An 18,282-nucleotide genomic window follows, 5' to 3' on the forward strand; every position below is an offset into this window, starting at 1 on the left:
CATTACACGGTTATAGTTACATTCCTAATATAAAGTCCAAAAAGATTCCAACTTTTCTTTAGATTAAACTATAACACACTTTCTTTTATCTTCGTTGCTTTGGAATCAAAGGTTTATGCAATGTGCACTCTTTTTGTTTGTTTCCTTTCCACAGGTACATGTCATGTCAGCAAGTTTCCTTTAATATTTATTTTTTTCTCTTTGCTCTCTTTTTCTTATTATTCTTTTTTCTATAAAGTAGTATAACTACATATTAATGCTTCAAAGTTATTCTTTTATATGTATCTAGTATTATGTTTCTTTAAAGAAATTATAAAATAATTTTTGAAGAATAATTAAAATGCGTGCACATTGGGATTTGGGCATGAGTGTGAAAGTGAGGTTATTTTGGTCATTACGAAGCGACGGAAAAATGTGTTGTGGGGTAAGTGATTTGAAGGGACATTGGTGAGTGAGTGATGAAATCAGAGCAATGGTGGCTTCAAACCAAACACTGTCTCTCTCACTCTCACATGTCTCTTCCGCGGAAGCATATCCACTTTTCCAATATTTTCAAACCCTGCAACTTCTATTTCCACCTTTCTGCCATTCCATTTTTGCCCTTTTTTTAAAAAGACAAAACTTTCTGTTTCTCCTATTTTTTTTTTTTTTTATTTCAAATCAATTTAAGATTTTTATTTTCAATACACTGGATATGAAGTCGCATTGTATTTTGTTGAATCAATTGCCGTGGATCAATTGTTGATGGTAGAAATTAGGTAAATTAATTTCTCTCCATAATATTATTAAATACAAATAATTATATTTTAATTAGAAATATTATATTCAACCATTACTTTAAGATTAACAAATAGTTTGAATTTAAAGTAACCTTTTTATGATTACATCAATATTCCTTGAAGTTAACATATTTATATTATTTTACTCGTTAAAATAGTTATGTTTTAAAGTTTCAAATAAAAAATACGATATTATGTAAATTAAATATGTAGACCAATCGACATAAAGTTATTTTAACTTAATTTAATTAATCTATAATATTTATGTGTTGTTCATGAGATCCTGTTTAAATTGAAAATGGGTTTTAAGGAATGTTTGATTATCATATGTAAATATAAAAACTATTTTACTGTGTCATTTAGAATTCTCTATGTAGGGGTTGGTTTAGATTATTTATTATAATCATTATTTGTGAGGATTAATTTGAGGTGATACATGACAATTGTGCCTGTTTAGTTTACATGATTTGTGATGATTTCTAACAGAAGTTTGAAAAAAAAAATGAGGAAAAAATGATAAATGTGTGGTAATTGTTTACATTCAACATTTAATTATTTTTAAAAATAACCTTATTTATTTATTTTTATAACTATTATTGACAATAAATAAAAAATATTTTTAAAGGTAACTTATTTTCATTCTCTCAAATAATGTTTTTGAACAAAAATATTTAAATTTTTAAAAGTGCAATTTTGACATTATATTATAAAACAATTTATCAGCTTTCATCAGTTCAGAAAAATCAATCATATCTACTAGTAAATTTTCTACAAAAATATGCTATCTTTTTATTAAACTGAATCACATTCCATTCCATTCCATTCATTTTCTCTCCAAATCAATATTTGACTTTACACACTCTAATCCAAATAAAGTAAAAACAAAGTTTCTAAATTGTCTATATCCTAGTAGCCTTTTACCTAGAGTAGTTCGTCTTTGGTCACGTGAAAAAGAAGTGTATATATGAAATTTAGTACAAATATTTCGTTTAAACTTCAGATCTCGTCTAATTTTGAAGCGTAGAAGAAAATAATAAATTTATTGGTTATATAATATCATAGGAGAGAGACAAATATGTATGATAAGTGTTTATAAAGGCAATAGCTATAGTATTGTCCCATTAATCAAGGGACTATGAACGAAAATTCATGGCACCAAAATTCAATTATTTTCAACGTTCTTGACATGGAGAAAATCTTATTTAACAGAAAAATTTTATATTTTAAAAACAATCTACGTTTAATAAAACTAAACAAGAATTGTGAGCGTTCTGGTTCTTTCAAATTTTTAAATGTTAAAACCGGTTAGGATCCATTGTTTGTCATCAGGTAAAAAACTATAAGTATTTTTGTGATAATTGATGCCACATGCTATATTTGCTATATTTGACTCTGATACTAATTATTAAAATTAATTATTTATTATTAGACAAAAAATTATAATCATCAGTGAAAGACACAAAACACAACTCCTTTTACATAAAAATATAACTGTCTGAACATCAAAGATTTGATCTATTTGGTCTTTATCATAAAATAATTAATGCCCCCCATGGAACAAAACAAACACAGGTAAGGAAACTTTTGATTGAGGCAGAGGAGATATAAGCACAAAAGAGAAAACAAAAGAAGGTGAAGTAGAATGAAACGAGGATGTATGAATTGAGGCAAAGGCTGCCACAAAGGTGAGTTGAATTTATTTAAAATGTTTGAGCTTTTGCAGTAATTGAGTGTATTAGTAATGGTACATCAGTAGTAACGTCGAGTGTTGAGAATATCTGAGATGCAGGGGATACAGAAAAAAGGTGGTTATGGTTCAACACCAAATCTACACTTTACTCATTGTTTCACCGTACCATATCAAGAATATCATGTGCATGCCTCAGTGGTCCCTCTAACCAAAAAGTTTTCTCTGCTGCATAAAGCAATCTTGCTCCAACACTTTTCCCCGCTTCACTCTTTGCTTGTGACCCATTTCAATCCTCAATACTTTCTATATTCACCATTCATTTCAACATTTTAGATAATTAACAAACCTTATTTTCAATTAAGGTTTCATTAGGAGATATTTAAAAAAATTCACAGTTCCTATGTTGGGAGCAGAGGAACTTCAGTTAGAGGTGGTCCTCATGGTGGCAACTGAGAGCAGGCAGAAACATTTACAATAGCTATCACTTTCAATCCAAAACAGTTTCTTGTACTAATCAACTTCCAACATTCCTATCACCCATGCAAAAATCTTCCCTACCTGCCTTCATTCATCCATCGCCATCTCCGATTCATTTTTTTTTTTTCACTTAAACTTATACAACAAATACTAATGTACAGTAACATCATTTCATGGTTGTGAATGTCAGTGCATTGAATTGGTTCTGCGATTTACTCGCATCACACATTCATCACACTTGTTTGATTGTAATTTCATAGGTTTGCATTCTAAAGAATTTTGCGCTTTCTTTTTGTTAAATTTTGCGGTAATAAGCCAACTATCAATTTTACTGTTTTCAACACATCATTTTCTGGAGTTATATTTTTGTCACCTTCAATTCACTGCTGCATGTCACTCATATTTTCAATTCTTGACTTGCCCATTCCAATCACGCCATTTTTGTTAAATATAAAAAAAAACTAAAATGTGCTTATTATATTAATAATAAATATAACTACTGCCGCCAAGTTAAGAATTCAAACATGGGAACATTTCCTCCTAACACCCATATAAAATGTGCTAAACTTTCATACTTCCGTGGATAGGAAATTACAAATACATTTCCTAATATTTTCTCAAATCATATTTTGATTTAAAACAAGTACCTTATTTGATTTTCATGACTTATACAATTTATTTCCACTTTTGAAATCATTGTGTTGGAGCTGTTGATATTTGGTACAAATCTGTTAAAGGAAGTTGCAGCGGATAATATGAGAATCTGAAATCTGAACAATTTTTGTCCAGCTCAGCTGATGGTACGAAATTAAGATGTTTTTTATGGTTACGTTATAATAATGATGTCAGGCAGTGTAACGATGAGAGTAGGTCAAATTACCATCGAGACCCTGTACTCAAAATTAAGTCTTTTGTTAATGTAATGTTCCGTAATCCACATAAAGTCAAGCAATACAAAAGTAAATTAAATAATAAATCAAAAATAAATTAAATTTGGAAGTATCCTTAAAACTTAAAAGTTGAGCACTGTTTATCACTGCCTCTCCTTTTATAAATTTAACTCATTACAAAACTTAAATAAAAAAAATAAAAAAGTATAATATTTTTATCAATTAAAAAACCCTCATCTAAAAATTTTTGCTTTTAACCCCGAACCGAATCATACAATTAAACAATTAAGAAAGAAAGAAGAAGCCGCGAATAGAAATCGTAATAAGTTCATTAATATTTTACCATTTTCCAGCAATTGGGATTTGATTTCAGATTTAAACAACTATACATCGAAATTATTAAGGCACTTTACCCAAAAAAAAAATATACTTTTACACATAATTGGTACTATCTTTCGTTATTTTTTACTTTAATTTTTTCTTGTTTATATTTTTTAAAATTATTGATGTCAAGTAATTTTTTCCATTATAAAGTAATAAATTTGTGTGTTTTCTTCGGTTAAACTTAACTGGATTTTTCCTTTTCTTTTTCTAACTTATCCTCCTGTTTTGTCATGCGAAGCATTGTTTTCACTATGATCTAGCTATAGGTTAAACCTTAGACACTTTTTCATAATTTGGCTGCATATTTTATAAGTTGAAGAGACAGAGCATAGGTATATACACATGTGTTTGAAAGCAACTGGTCCATGAAATACCCCACACCAACTCATAATGTATATAAGATGATGATAGAAGAACAGCACTCAACATGAGCGAACAATGGTTGGAAGTTTCAGGAGCACTTTCCGTGACTGTTGTTTAGATTAGAATTTGGAATAGCCATGCTGAAAAGTGAATTCAAATTAATGGGTAATTTTGTAGGGAAAGGAAAGAATGAGTGATGAAAAGTGGGAGCATGCAGGGGGCCCCAAAAGCCAAAAGACACAAGCTCCAACCACTTACAACTCACATTTTCACTGCTATGTGACTATGTCCTGCACACACACACACACACAGTGAATTGTATTTGCGTTCGTCAGCTAAAGCACCAAAGAAACCAAAATAAAGGCAGTGTCGAAAATGGGGTAGAGTGAGTTTGGTGTTGCGTTATAATTACGATCCCATGGTATTCATGGAAGCGTGTACGCTAAAAGTGTCTGAAAACTTGGAAAAAATTTCCTCAGTTTGGTCACTGCTGATTTTTGAACTGCATAAAAAAAATGTCCCAAAACTGGAAAATTGAGAAAGATTGTGATATGACATTGCGTGAGCAAAGGCAATTAAGCGAGGCCAAATTAAGTGTGTGATTTTGACTGCTTCTCTATCAGCTTTAATGCGAACAGAGTAGTGAGAAAGAAAGCGAGATTCTTGATGGGTTTTGAATATCACAATCACTTTTGTTTTTTGTTTTTGTTTGAAGTGAAAGGGTTTTGGGGGTCTTCCATTGATAATAATGTGTGGCATAGTTAGGTAGTGAGCAGTGAAGTTGGAAGGATGAGAAATTGGTTGAAGCAGTGTACTGAAAAAGGTTGGATGAAAGTACGCGGTTGTAAATATCATCATGCACTAGTGCCATTGCGCAGTAATGTGTTGGGGCCCTTCGCACTTCAACTCGAATCTTTATCATTTTTCTACTCAAAACTATCTCTTCTAATCCCAAATCAATTCCAACCATTTTCTGGAATCCCAAATCAATTCACACTGCCATTTTTCTGACACTTTATGCCTACATTCGGATATCATCAATCGCGACCTAACATTGCCCTTCACCGTTCAAATATGTTACAACAATTAAAATATCACGTCTTCACAATGATGTTAAAAATTCAAGTATAAAGATGTATAAATTTATCATCTTAAAGTGTGTTGAGTTAAGAAGATATTAATGTTTTATATAGTTGAGCTCGTATCTCATTAATATTATATATTATATTTTTCTGGTAAATCTTTTTTGTGTAAACCTAACAAATAAATGTTTGTAATTATATAATAAACTTTGAGTTTATTATTTTATTTTATGTTAGTTGAGAAATTATTTTCTTGGGTAAAAGGTTTGTCAAATATAATAGAATCTGAAATTATATTTCTAGCATTACCATTAATATCTTTTTCACAATCCTGGTTAAAAAGCCTTCATTCTCGCACCTGATATTTGCCTGCTTTCTACATCACTGTTTCAATGAAGTACGGTTGTCTTTATCTTTCAAAATAAATTCTCATTTTTTTATAAATAATTTATCGATTTTGTTTGCTTTTGGTTGGAATCTTGATCTGAGTACACAATGTCTTGAAAATGTAGAGTATGTATCTAATTTATATAAATCTACTTATCACAAAATTATGAAAGGTTAGAAACAATGCAGAAAATGGTATTAACCGATGGGTTTTTTTTGTGTTCATAATGGAAAACTGTATAAATTTGACATGAGTTTAGCCATATTTACACCATTTTTAACCAAAAACATCGAAATATTAGATTTTAAATTTTATGTTTATATCATGTTCAATTTTATTATTTTTATCTGATGTAGAATTAAGAATCAAACTTAAATTATTGTCACAATATTAAGTAATTCACAAGTTATTTTACAATATATTGAATTAACACTATAAGAAACCTTATACAGTATATTGAATTATGTTACTAATATGTTTTTGTGTGTAAAATAAAAAATAAATAAATGCAATAAAATAAATTAAGAAAGGGAGGTGTTTAATAAGAAAAACGAGTAAAAGTACAAAATAATCTATTATTTTTAAAATTATTTATTTCGTCTTCTATTATTGGTTTTATAAATAAAAAATAATAGGAAATTGGAGAACAACACTTTTAGAGCCACCCTAAGTAGAAGCTACGCCGCACTGCTGTCGGAAATTCGATGGCACCGCACTTATTAATTCGTTTTTGTCATCAAGTTGTTGTAAATTGTAACTGCAGCACCGCTATTACTATATGCACCGCTCCTACCATTTCATTATTTTCCCTATCTTTTTCATTAATCATCAACAACCTACACCATACACCATACAATGCAATCATCATTTCATCATTTTTACTCACCACTCATTATTATTCTTCCTTTTACTCACCACTAAATCAACCTTCTTACATCATTTTTTTGTTGCTTTCAAACTGGTATCATTTACTACCAAATAATACTATATTGCACTTTTTAAATTAAGGGAGATAGCTAGATTAATTAATATTATAGAATTAAATTTTATTTTTAAAAATTTGTATAATCGATTAATAAATCAATGAATATATATTTCATTAATACACTTCACAATGAATCATGGTAATAAAAATATTAAAACATTAGAGTTTAATACTGATTTGTTTTTTTTTTTTTTGGATTGCTGCCGAATTTGAATGATATCCATAAAACATATAAAACAGTTACTTCTTTCTACATCGTCTATACTTAAGAAAAAAACAAATTGGTGTGATCAAGTATTTTTCCTTGATGAGAGTTTGCTTATTATGGTAGCTAAAAGTATTGTTAATTATTTAAATTTTCTGATCAAATATAAATAAGAATGTTTCTAAAATAATTAGTCTTTTCTTAGTTTTCTAAATAAAGAATGTAATAAGCGACAAATAACATGACAAAAACAAGACAAACTGAAACAAAATAAAACACAACCATCATGGTAATTTTAGCAGACATATGACATGTAAAACAACAAAAATAAAAATGAATAGTACGATGGTACATTTTCCATCAATGAAAAAAAATACAATTTTTTTAGTTTAAGAAAATATTTTTAGCTTTTCATTTTCTTGAATATCAACTACGAGAGTGCTATTTTCTATTCTTAACTCTCTCTTTTTTTTATAAAAAAAGTAAAATGAAATCAACTGTTTACTCATTTTCCATGTAGACTGTTGAAAATGAGAAATAAAAAAAAAAGAAAAAAAGGAAATATGTTGTGGTCAAAAAGAAAGAAAGGAAAACATCGAAACCACCTTAACTTTGTTTTGTTGTTAATTGTAGAAATGAATTTTAAATAAGAAGTGTTTGACTTTTGTGTTGGGCCTATGATATAGAGAAGAGGAAGAGTGATGTGAAAAAGCAAAAAGGAGTGAAGGAGGGAACATTTTGACCAACAACAAATTCTTCAAACATTGAAACATGTGATGTGAGTGAAGTGTTAATAATTGCCTAACAATTACTAGACTCAATTATTTAATAGAGAAGCATGGTTACTTAACAATCATCTTCAAACCTTATAATATCTACTGCAACTCTAGGCTTTAGGAACAACAAAATGAGGTCCCATTATTATCATCATATGGATAAAGACATTTTAATTTTTTTTTTCTCTTCTTTTCAAATTTTACTGGTTTTATTTTTACTTTTTTTTTATTGTATTCTAAGTTACGTTAATTATGATATTTTAAAGTATATTAAAAACAGTGTAACTTGAAAGTATGACTGAGAAACAGTCAAAATTAAAAAGAGAATTAAACTTCAATATTTATACAGAAATTCAAAATAATTATGAGAAGGTGAGTGGACTGGTAGGGAGGCTTTTGGAAAGAGTAATATTATTAGCACATTCTCTTATACATTTCAATTTTTTACTAACGATTATTAAAAATTATAACTTCTTTAAAATGTTATTTTTCTTCAATGATTAGCTCTCATAACTTTGCATGTTTTTAATAGTTTTTTTTAATTAATAATAAAATAATTATTAGTTTCAATAAAAACCAGATGAAGGAATGAAAAAGGGAAAGCAAATTTCATACCAAAAAAGAATGCAAAAGGCCCAGATTTTGATTTTTTATTTGGGCCTGACAATTTTCAAAAGTTTCAAAATGGTCGTTCCACATGGGTCATAATATCTTGCAGTTACAGAATACGAATAATCCATTACCATGTTTTTTTTTTTATTTTACACAGCAGTGGAGATAATATTTATTTTGTTTTCCCACGACATTGTTTACTAGGCTTTTATTACTTGTTTCAAGTTTTTTTTAATGGGAAGAGGAAAATAAACATTTCTATGTTCCTTATGTATTATGAATTAATCTCTTTATATTTTACATTGTTTATATTGTCGTGAGAAAGAAGTAAATATCTGATATTCTCATGGAAAAGAAAGTCGTTGCCTATTAAATAGTATCTATTTCCATCATATCTTTCTCATTTTGTTTTTATTGAAATAATATTATTTTAAGGGTTTATATTTATTATTATTGACAATTAGAAAATAATAAAAGCAAAATGTGCAAAGTAAAATAAGGAAAATGCATTTGGAGGAACCTGCAACACAATTAGTCTACCATTGCATCACTATCAATAATCACTATTTCAGCAGCGCCATATTAATGCTTAGACAAACCCTCAAACTCCACAGAAACAGGTTTTCATAACTGCATCAGCAGGTTTCAGTCCCCAACTTCGGTCTCTGTAAAACTATAAAATTCATCACAAACATAATATACAGATGCTCCAAACGTGATACATGCTATAAAAAGCATACGGTATTCCTTTCCCCCTGAATAGAAACTTTTTCTTTTTCGGTAAAGTGAAATCCAATTACAATAAATCACAATAACAATCTTAAGAAACCCAAACTAATTACACACACACTCTGAATATCAGAAAAGAACATATCCAGAGGGTGGCTGTGTTGCTGAAACACCAGAATTGTATCTATCACCTATAGCATAGAGCCTATGCCGCCAAGCAGATCTGCAGGGCAGTTTTTTCTCCTATAGATATCCCGAGTTCCACCTCTGGAGGCTGATTAATGAGGCAATTGTGGATTGAAGTGTTGATCTAAGTTTACCATACCATGCATCCACAACAGAAGAGTGGGTCATGTAAGCACCACACGCGTCAAGCATTTATCTCTGAATTGCATTGGTGCTCCCTGCTGCAACTTCTTCTACCCCAAAACATGCTAGAGCAAGTTGTTTTATCCAATCTTGGCCCTTCAATTTTATCCTGATCCATTGTTGATGCTTGAGAGTGATTAGGTGATTCATCTCGTGTTTCTACTTCTCGGGGTTCAAATGATGGACATGGACCATCGTTGCAGGTACATAAGGGAATTGCCATAGATGGGAATGGACTACAAGTGACGGGGCAGAGTATTTCTGATGGAACAGAAGCTACACGATTTCTTCCAATGTCAGGTGTACGAGAGATGGATGGCTGATCTAGGTCACGTGGATGTAGCATGCAAGGGGTACACAGGCCCAAGGACATGTGTAACTTATTTTCTTTTGCTTGGGAACCTGGTAACTTGACAAAAGAGACAACTCCATGTCTACAGAGAGGGCAAGGGATAGAGCCCGGAGGGCCAACCATTTCAGAAGAAACATTGTTTGTTGAGCAAAGATAAAGCGCACATCTTACACAAAGCTCATGCCCACATCCTGCAAGTATGATCTAATGGTATCACTTAAGCTGTTGTTCAAAAGTGAATACATTTTTCAAACTCTAATACCAGAATCTTGAAAATTTGTCAAGGAAAAAGGAAGAAAATATGGTGTCAGAGGATGAGAAGCTGCTACACACACAGGTGTGGTAGCTTATTATACTCTGAATGATATTTCTGACTGTAATTTTTGGATTCTGGAAAGTAGTCCTTACTTCCTAGCATAATCAATGTCTGAGGAAGTAGGATGCAGTTCATTATATATTTACAAACAGAAGGCAAGCAACATATATTCAAAAGATAAAGAATGCAGTACCTTCAGCAGCCACTGAACAAGGTCTCTCCAGACATACAGCACAAATGTCAATCTCATCAGAGGAGGTTGTAGATGATTGTAACCCATACTCTCTGCAGTTATTTCAAATCAATCTTAGCCATTTTTCATCATAGGAACGAGTCTTCCCCTATTGTTAGTATTTATGAACAAAAATATCCTTGAGCTAACATATAAATTAACAAATTTGTCATGCTAGGTTAGACAACGCAACTAGATTTAGTTGCAGTAGATTTCATAAATAAATTTTTGCAGTAAAGACAAAATGCAAGATACAATTTACTTTCAAAATATTGGGTCGTGTCCATAGACATTTCAAAGTTTCATTCAACCTACATATTTTTTATATTATCAATCAATAGAAGGTGCATCACATGGCAACTATAGCAGTCTACGCAGTTCTGATGTAATACTCAACTTCTCAAGATTACGCTCATTTGCATTGCTTACTGTTCAAAATTCACAGGAATGAACTATATTATTTTTCCTAGACTATTTAACCCAATTCCACTATATAGCCATTCCAACATTCTTTTATTTCCAAATACTTCCCATCGAAACCTTCAATTTCCATTTCAATAGAATTCCCCCTATGCTAACCACAGATAAATCTATAAAGTTATTTTCTCCGTGCAATTTTTAGAATCTAAATCCTTTCCCATCAGCATTAATTACACCTGACTTCCTTCGTTTATCACTTTTAATGATAATTCAAGAATCTAAAGTTTCTGGGGTATTTACAGAATTGAACATTGACTGTCATAACTTTTGTATTCTTTGTCTAATCACCGACTCACATCTCCCTAATCACTAATCACCGCCTCATCCTCACACTACCTGCACTGCTCTATTACTTTTCCACCGCCTGCACCGAATGCCACTCACGGATTAACTCCGGAACTCATCAGGTACAAGCCTTTTTCACTCCACACACAATCACTATTGAACTATTAAACTGAATAATTTCTACCCCTTTATTATTATCAAAAGTTGGGGTTTTTATAACCCAGTTTACAACATATTAGTTACAACTCACTAACTGAATGAAAAAGAGTTAGAAAACCCTAATCTAACAAAAGGTTATAACATTGACATTGGAGAGAGAAACCAATCAAAGAGCAAATATAGATGTCCACTCATAATTCCAAATAGTCGTGGAAATTGAAAAGGCATGGTTTCTCTTTTTTTTAATCTTACAAAGTGAACCAAAGTTTAATGAAGGTTGTCTGGTAATATATAATTCATTTTTTAATTATGTGTAAATTAAGGTTCCATACTGATGGGTCCACAAGTTCTCCTTTCCTTATCTGAATGAGGGTTGATCAAAGTTACACAAGCCTACTTGCATGCCTTACCTAAATTACTTTACTTTTATTTTCAATGGGATTATTGTTCCAAATAATCTGCAAAAAATATACACAGAAATCTTTCACTAGTTGTATGTTATTTTCATTACCTATATAGATTTCCACATGAAAAGTACTTGGTTGGAGAAACAGAAACAGAGGATTGCAAAATACCTAGCTATGTTGAGCACACTCATGAGAGGCAAGGACAAGTAATTTGAATGAGAGAATGTAGGTACTGTGGTATCAGAACTGGGTGCCAGTAATTGTTCAAGCCAGTGACGCCCCCACATCCTAGCAATATCAAGAGGAAGCCACCTAGGGGTAAAAGGTTAAAATTTGTATCAATATGATATATCAAGCAAGTCAAAGTTTCCACTAAATAAACATTCATAATATCTTACCCATTGCAATTTAAAGCCATCCGACTTGCACCTCGTGCAACAAGGATCTGAAAAGAATAACATGAGTTCCAGTTTCAAAGGAAAAGGCACTAGGCATACTAAAATCAAAGCTAAATCAAATCTTGCCTGACAGCATTTTAAATTGCCTCCACAAGCAGCATAATGCAAAGGAGTACTTCCAGCCCCTAGATCAAATCACATTAGTAATGTTGAAAGGGGGGAAACAACCTTAAGAGATATTTAGCACACTAAATAAAAGACACACCGATTAAATCCATAGATGTTCCGTAATGAAATGTCACAGCAGACACAGTGGCGTTAAGATCAAGCAGAAGCTGTACACAATCAAAGTACCCATTTAACGCAGCCATGTGAAGGGCAGTGATACCACCATCAGCAGTCTTATTTACAAACTTGGACAGGGCACTGCACTGGAATAAAGTAAATAAATTGCAAAAATATAGCAAACCTAAAAGAAAACTCTCGTAAAGTGAGGCCTTCAATCACTCATAACAGCAAGCACTAAAAAATATCTCATTGTCATCATCCCCCCAATAAAATCATGTATAGTTTTTGCAACTAAGTTTTTTGTCTAAGATATGTTTATTCATGTGGAACTAATCATGTACTTGCATATGAAAGACACTTGAGAAAAATCAAACTAAAAAATTGCATATACAAAGAAAATTTAAATAAAATCATATTACATACTGTCAAAGCATACCAATCATTAAACCCTATTAGTCAAATGGAAATTATAACATACAAAATTCACTACAATGACATCCTGTTTTGGGAAATAAATAATAATGAAAAGGAAACGGTACCTATGTTCATGTTTTCCTTTAACATTTGATCCACCATCCTTGTCAATATTTGTGCAAGCATGTATAGCTTGATAAGGTGCACTTGGTACGAAGTCAGCCACAACAAGTCTAATACATCTTACATGCCCATGCACAGCTGCAAAGTGAAGAGCTGTTCTCCCACTAAGGTAATCAGCCCTCATAACCTGTTATTTAAAAGAGAACAACCCAGTGATTTTGAAATCAACATTTACCATGTAAAAAGAGGTAAATACTCTCAAACAAAGCAATGAAGTCCCACTTAGCAGGTAGTTTCTTAAAAACAAAAACTATGCCTAGTAAATACAAACATATGGTGAAAGCTAGAAAAGTTCAGAGGGGAAAAATAAAATAAAATCGGACTCACATTGCATCTGAAGAGTAGAAGTGTCTGTACAACTTCCCAGTGCCCATATCTACAAGCTTGCATCAAGGCCGTCTTCAAATCAAGAACCAAGGTAAACCATAGTATCAAATTAGTAAAGATACACGTATACACACATATAGGGGGAGGGTGAACACATCCAAAGAAATTTTGGTAAAGAGCTTAATGTTATCATTCTTCTATTGCATTGACACCAGATCCATCGATCTAATTGCTAATTACAATGAACAGTCTACCTATGCTTCCTTACAGACAGCAACTCGCCTCACTGAACAGAATCCTACCCGAAATGAAAAAATGGAATACTCCAATATCGAAAAATTCAACACTAAACTAAGTATAACCATCTCACCAATCTGTCCCCACATGATGCATTTTTATTTATTGTTTGTTTGCAAATAAAACCCAGCAGTATTCATAAAATTAAGAAAATCTCACCTGGCCACAATAATTTCTGGAATTCACATCAGCTCCATTCTCCAGCAGCAATGCCACAATCTAACGGAACCCCAACAGAGAGTAATAAACAGATAAATAAAGAGAAAACAAAATTCAATAAATAAATAAATAAATAAAATTAAAAGGGTTACGTTAGATTGGATATGTTTGTGGATAGTGAAACTAAGATACCTCGTTATGGCCTTTGGCTGCTGCAAAATGGAGAGGGGAATTGAGGCCACCGAATGTTGAATACTTGGCGAGACAGGGGTTGCAGTTCAAAAGCATCTTCGCCTCCACCAAGTCGCCGTCCCTCGCCGCCGACACCAGCCTCTCGCCGGAGGCCGAACACCCGAACGAATTTCCCATCTCTCAATCAACACGCAACGTTTCACTATGCTGACGTGTAAGGTTCAACCAACATGTGTTGTGTTGTGGTCGCTGTTGTCTTTGTGCTTCTTGTTCTTGCTTCTGTTTTGTCTAAAAACACAAATCAGCAAAAAATAAATAAATTAACCTATATACTTCGCAATCAATACGCTTCCACTAAACTTTACCTTCTCTTCATCTCTGCTTTTCTTTTACATTGTTGGATCCACAACCACCTTTTTGTTTTCCATTTTTTTCTATAACCAAATTAATATAAATGGACAGTTCCTGATTAAGAAATTTTAAATTTATCACCAAATGGTTAATCAGTTTTATTCAGAGTAAACAAATTTACTAATATTGGTTCTCCGCACACAACAAAAAACAATAAAATCAGTTTTTTAAAATTATAATTGTTAGAGAGTTCTAGTTTCTGGGGTCTTAAAGTGGGTAGCACATCACACTCATAAATCATAATGTATGACCCTTTTTCTGTGCTCAATCAAATTTTTTTTCTTTATTCTTATTGCTCTCATTTTCCAAAGAATTATCTTCCCAGCTTAAATGTGTGGGTCATTTAAAGGTATAAGGATTTATGTCATTTGAATGTTGTGAAATTAGTATCTGTCACCTTCCTTCACAAGCTTAATTATTAGTATGTTGTTGTGCTAAGAACTACTTATGTCAAGCAATTTTAAAGTTGTGTAATTCAGAATTTTTTCTTTTGTTAGAAAGGTTTTCAAATGCTTAATCACATTTGAATGTTCTGTCCGATTTCTAAATATTTGAACCTAACCCAGATATTTATTATTCAACTATGCCACTTTCTTTTTCTTTTTGTTTTTTAAGAATTGAGCTAGCATTAGGCAAAAAGTGAGCAGAGAATACACGCAGGCTTTGCCAAAAAGATTTCTTGTCTTGTATGTATTCTATTTATATTTGATTCATTCCCTGTTAAAACTTTACACGCTTTAATAATTTTAAATAACAATAGACGGTATATGACACTTGGAGCAAGTCCCCATCTTCTAATAATATCCATACATTTCCTTTTGAAAACAGATTTCTAAAATATATAATTCAACTGTTAAATTTAAATTTATCGCAGTATATCAAATTTACAGGATCTCACCTAATTTAGAAACAATTTTTATTTCATAGTATCATTTTTTTATGGTATGGAAATCTTTTTCTTTTCTAAAATTAAATAAGTGATATATTATTGGATTTTGTATGTATATTTTGTAACGTGACATTAAGAGGTACATTATCACTGATAATCATAATATATATATATATATATATATATATATATATATATATATATATATATATATATATTACATTTTTAAGTTTTTTTCAATAAATTTATCTCTTTATAATTATAATACATTCACATATAAAAAAATATTAAATAAAGTATAAGATATTTTCTTACATCATCAAAGAATAATATATATATATATATATATATATATATATATATATATATATTTATGAAAAATTGCTGAGTTTTATTGCTATCTTATTACATAAGTATTTATTTATTTTATATAACCAAACATAATAAAATTGCAACTAACTCCTGGTTTAGTAGTCATTGTACTTTTATATAGAATAACTACAAAATTATATCATGTCAAAGTTTAAGTTTGTAATCAAACATCATATTCTAACACATTCATATTCTAACACATTCATAATGTATTGTTCAGTTTTTCATATCCATTTGTTGTTACACTTTTATTTTGCATCTGATGTTACTGGTATCTCCAAATTATCTCTAAATATTAAGAGTTGCATAAGATAAAATTATTCTCTGATTTCCTACACAGATAAAACAAGCATCAGACTAAAATCTTGACATAATTAAGTTATCTTAAGAAGGGATAAAACACCTAACTCATATTTTTTACTTTCTTATCAATATTTTTATCCTTATCGAATTTTTATGTGATTCTAGTTATACAAGACATGTTTCTTTTTTTTTAGCTTATCTTTGCAAATTATTTTTTCTGCATTATCATTACATTTTAAAAACAACAAAACACAAACACATAAAGCAAATGAGTTATTATTTTCAATAAATATATATATATATATATATATATATATATATATATATATATATAATTTATTTATATTTATTGAAGCCATGTTAACGCACCTACTTTAATGCAGGTTTATCTAAAAGAATTATACTATGGTCGCATATTATTTTGCACTCGACCAAATTGTACTTGAAGAGAGTGAAAAACAAAACTACAATTGTATTGAACAGAGAGTAGTTTTTTCATACTTCTCATTTTTTTTTTCTTTTCATCATTCTTTTTATTATAAAAATTATTAACATTACTTTAGATTAAAATGAAATTGTTAATTAATGTATTTAAGATACTAGTTAAAGAACTATTAATGAATGACTGTTATTTGAAAAGTGTAAAAAAACCCTGTTGATATAAAACTTATTATTTAACCAATCTTCTGAAGATAGTTGTCTAGATGTTTTTATTAGAATTTATACAAAATAATGTATATTTTGACAATCTCTTTTTAAAATACAACCACTTGATGGTTCCTTTCATGAAACATATATATATATATATATATATATATATATATATATATATATTTGTTCATATTTATTAGCATTATCACTATTATCATTTTTTATACTATTAATAGAAAGAATTTGATTTATAATTATCTTTTTTTATACAAATTCCTACACCTTTATTATTTATTATTGACTATTCCTTTAAACTCAACCAATCACTCACAAAAAGAAAATATTTATAATAAAATTATAGGAATTAATAAAAATATTTTTTCTAATTACTTTTTGTGAACATATTTGAAAATTTTCAATAATACTTTTTATTATCATAAAAAAGTAAAACACATTTGCATTTATAACTATTTTTTATATACAAGCTCTTAAGCGCGTGGAGATATCTTGCAAGTGTATATGATAAAAGAAGATGAGATCTGGTACTCCAAGGACCACACAAGAAAACATGGTCTTTGGATCCCACCGAACACGCCGGTGACATGTGGGACTAAGTTGACCGAGAAAAGAGAAAGTTGAGGTGTTCAGAATTCCTTATCTGCTTTGCTTTTTAACGCACATATTAATTTAAGTGGAGCCTGTTAAAAATAATCCACCACAAAATAACAATAAGTAATTTTCACCATTTTAAATGCTAACATGGTGATAAAATAGTTTGAAATATGTCTAATAAAATGTAAACACAAGACTTTCAATACTATGTCAAAACAAATGTGAACATTTTTAATTCAATTTGATTTTAAGTTCAAACTTAAACATTTTTAATTCAGCTCTATTATTTTTGTTCCACAATAGGTATTGCTCAATTTGATAGCACTGTCACGTTCTATAATATTTTTCCCACAGAAGAACTTCTCTTCAAAGGCGTGAGTCATACCTAAAAAACCTAATCACGATATGGCCTAAATATTTAGTCATGCCTAATCATGTTAATTAATATATAATTAATTAAGCATTAAAGAAATTGAAGATATTTTAGAAATGACTGATTTTGGTGTTGTTGTTAGGTTTGGTGACCTCACCAATTTTCCAAAAGAAGATTCTTGAAAGAAAATATATGGCGTGTTGTTAAGAAAAAACATTCATTGTTTCCCATCAATGAACAAACATGTCACTCCAAACTCGTACCAATCAGATATGTGATCTCTTTTTATTTAACTATAATAGAAAAAAGAAACAGTAATAATCAAACAAACAAAACGCGTGTCCACATGTTCCAATGGTATTAGAGGATTTAATCGGTTAAATAACGACACTTGTTGGATTAGTAAAAAAGACTAATCCTCCTTAATGGCACTTCCTTACGTCTTACAAATTA

General features: G+C 30.4%; 1 protein-coding gene across 2 annotated transcripts; it reads right to left on the reverse strand.

The window, feature by feature from the left end:
- Positions 1-9,148: 9,148 nt before the first annotated feature.
- LOC114192250 (E3 ubiquitin-protein ligase XBAT33) lies at positions 9,149-14,721 on the reverse strand. Of its 2 annotated transcripts, none has more exons than XM_028081909.2 (11): positions 14,584-14,721; positions 14,219-14,506; positions 14,027-14,086; positions 13,571-13,642; positions 13,186-13,370; positions 12,624-12,784; positions 12,485-12,543; positions 12,359-12,405; positions 12,129-12,272; positions 10,591-10,682; positions 9,149-10,272 (listed from the first exon to the last, which is right to left on the reverse strand). In XM_028081909.2, the coding sequence occupies exons 2-11, from the start codon at positions 14,393-14,395 to the stop codon at positions 9,731-9,733; spliced, it is 1,539 nt and encodes a 512-aa protein (XP_027937710.1). In that variant the 5' UTR covers positions 14,396-14,506; positions 14,584-14,721; the 3' UTR covers positions 9,149-9,730. The 2 variants fall into 2 exon arrangements, with proteins under 2 accessions (XP_027937710.1, XP_027937711.1); XM_028081910.2 differs by having other exon boundaries at positions 14,219-14,497; positions 14,584-14,600.
- Positions 14,722-18,282: the final 3,561 nt, after the last annotated feature.

The sequence above is a fragment of the Vigna unguiculata genome, chromosome 7 (assembly GCF_037176805.1).
Source record: "Vigna unguiculata cultivar grain cowpea cultivar isolate G323 ecotype 2 chromosome 7, ASM3717680v1, whole genome shotgun sequence".
In the NCBI taxonomy this organism is placed as follows: Eukaryota; Viridiplantae; Streptophyta; class Magnoliopsida; order Fabales; family Fabaceae; genus Vigna; species Vigna unguiculata.

Coding starts and splice junctions, on each gene's coding strand:
- LOC114192250 (XM_028081909.2), bottom strand. CDS start 14,395: ATGGGAAATTCGTTCGGGTGTTCGGCCTCCGGCGAGAGGCTGGTGTCG. Junction 12,406..12,484: donor GCAATTTAAAATGCTGTCAG/GCAAGATTTGAT, acceptor TATTCTTTTCAG/ATCCTTGTTGCACGAGGTGC. Junction 12,273..12,358: donor ATGGCTTTAAATTGCAATGG/GTAAGATATTAT, acceptor TTTTACCCCTAG/GTGGCTTCCTCTTGATATTG.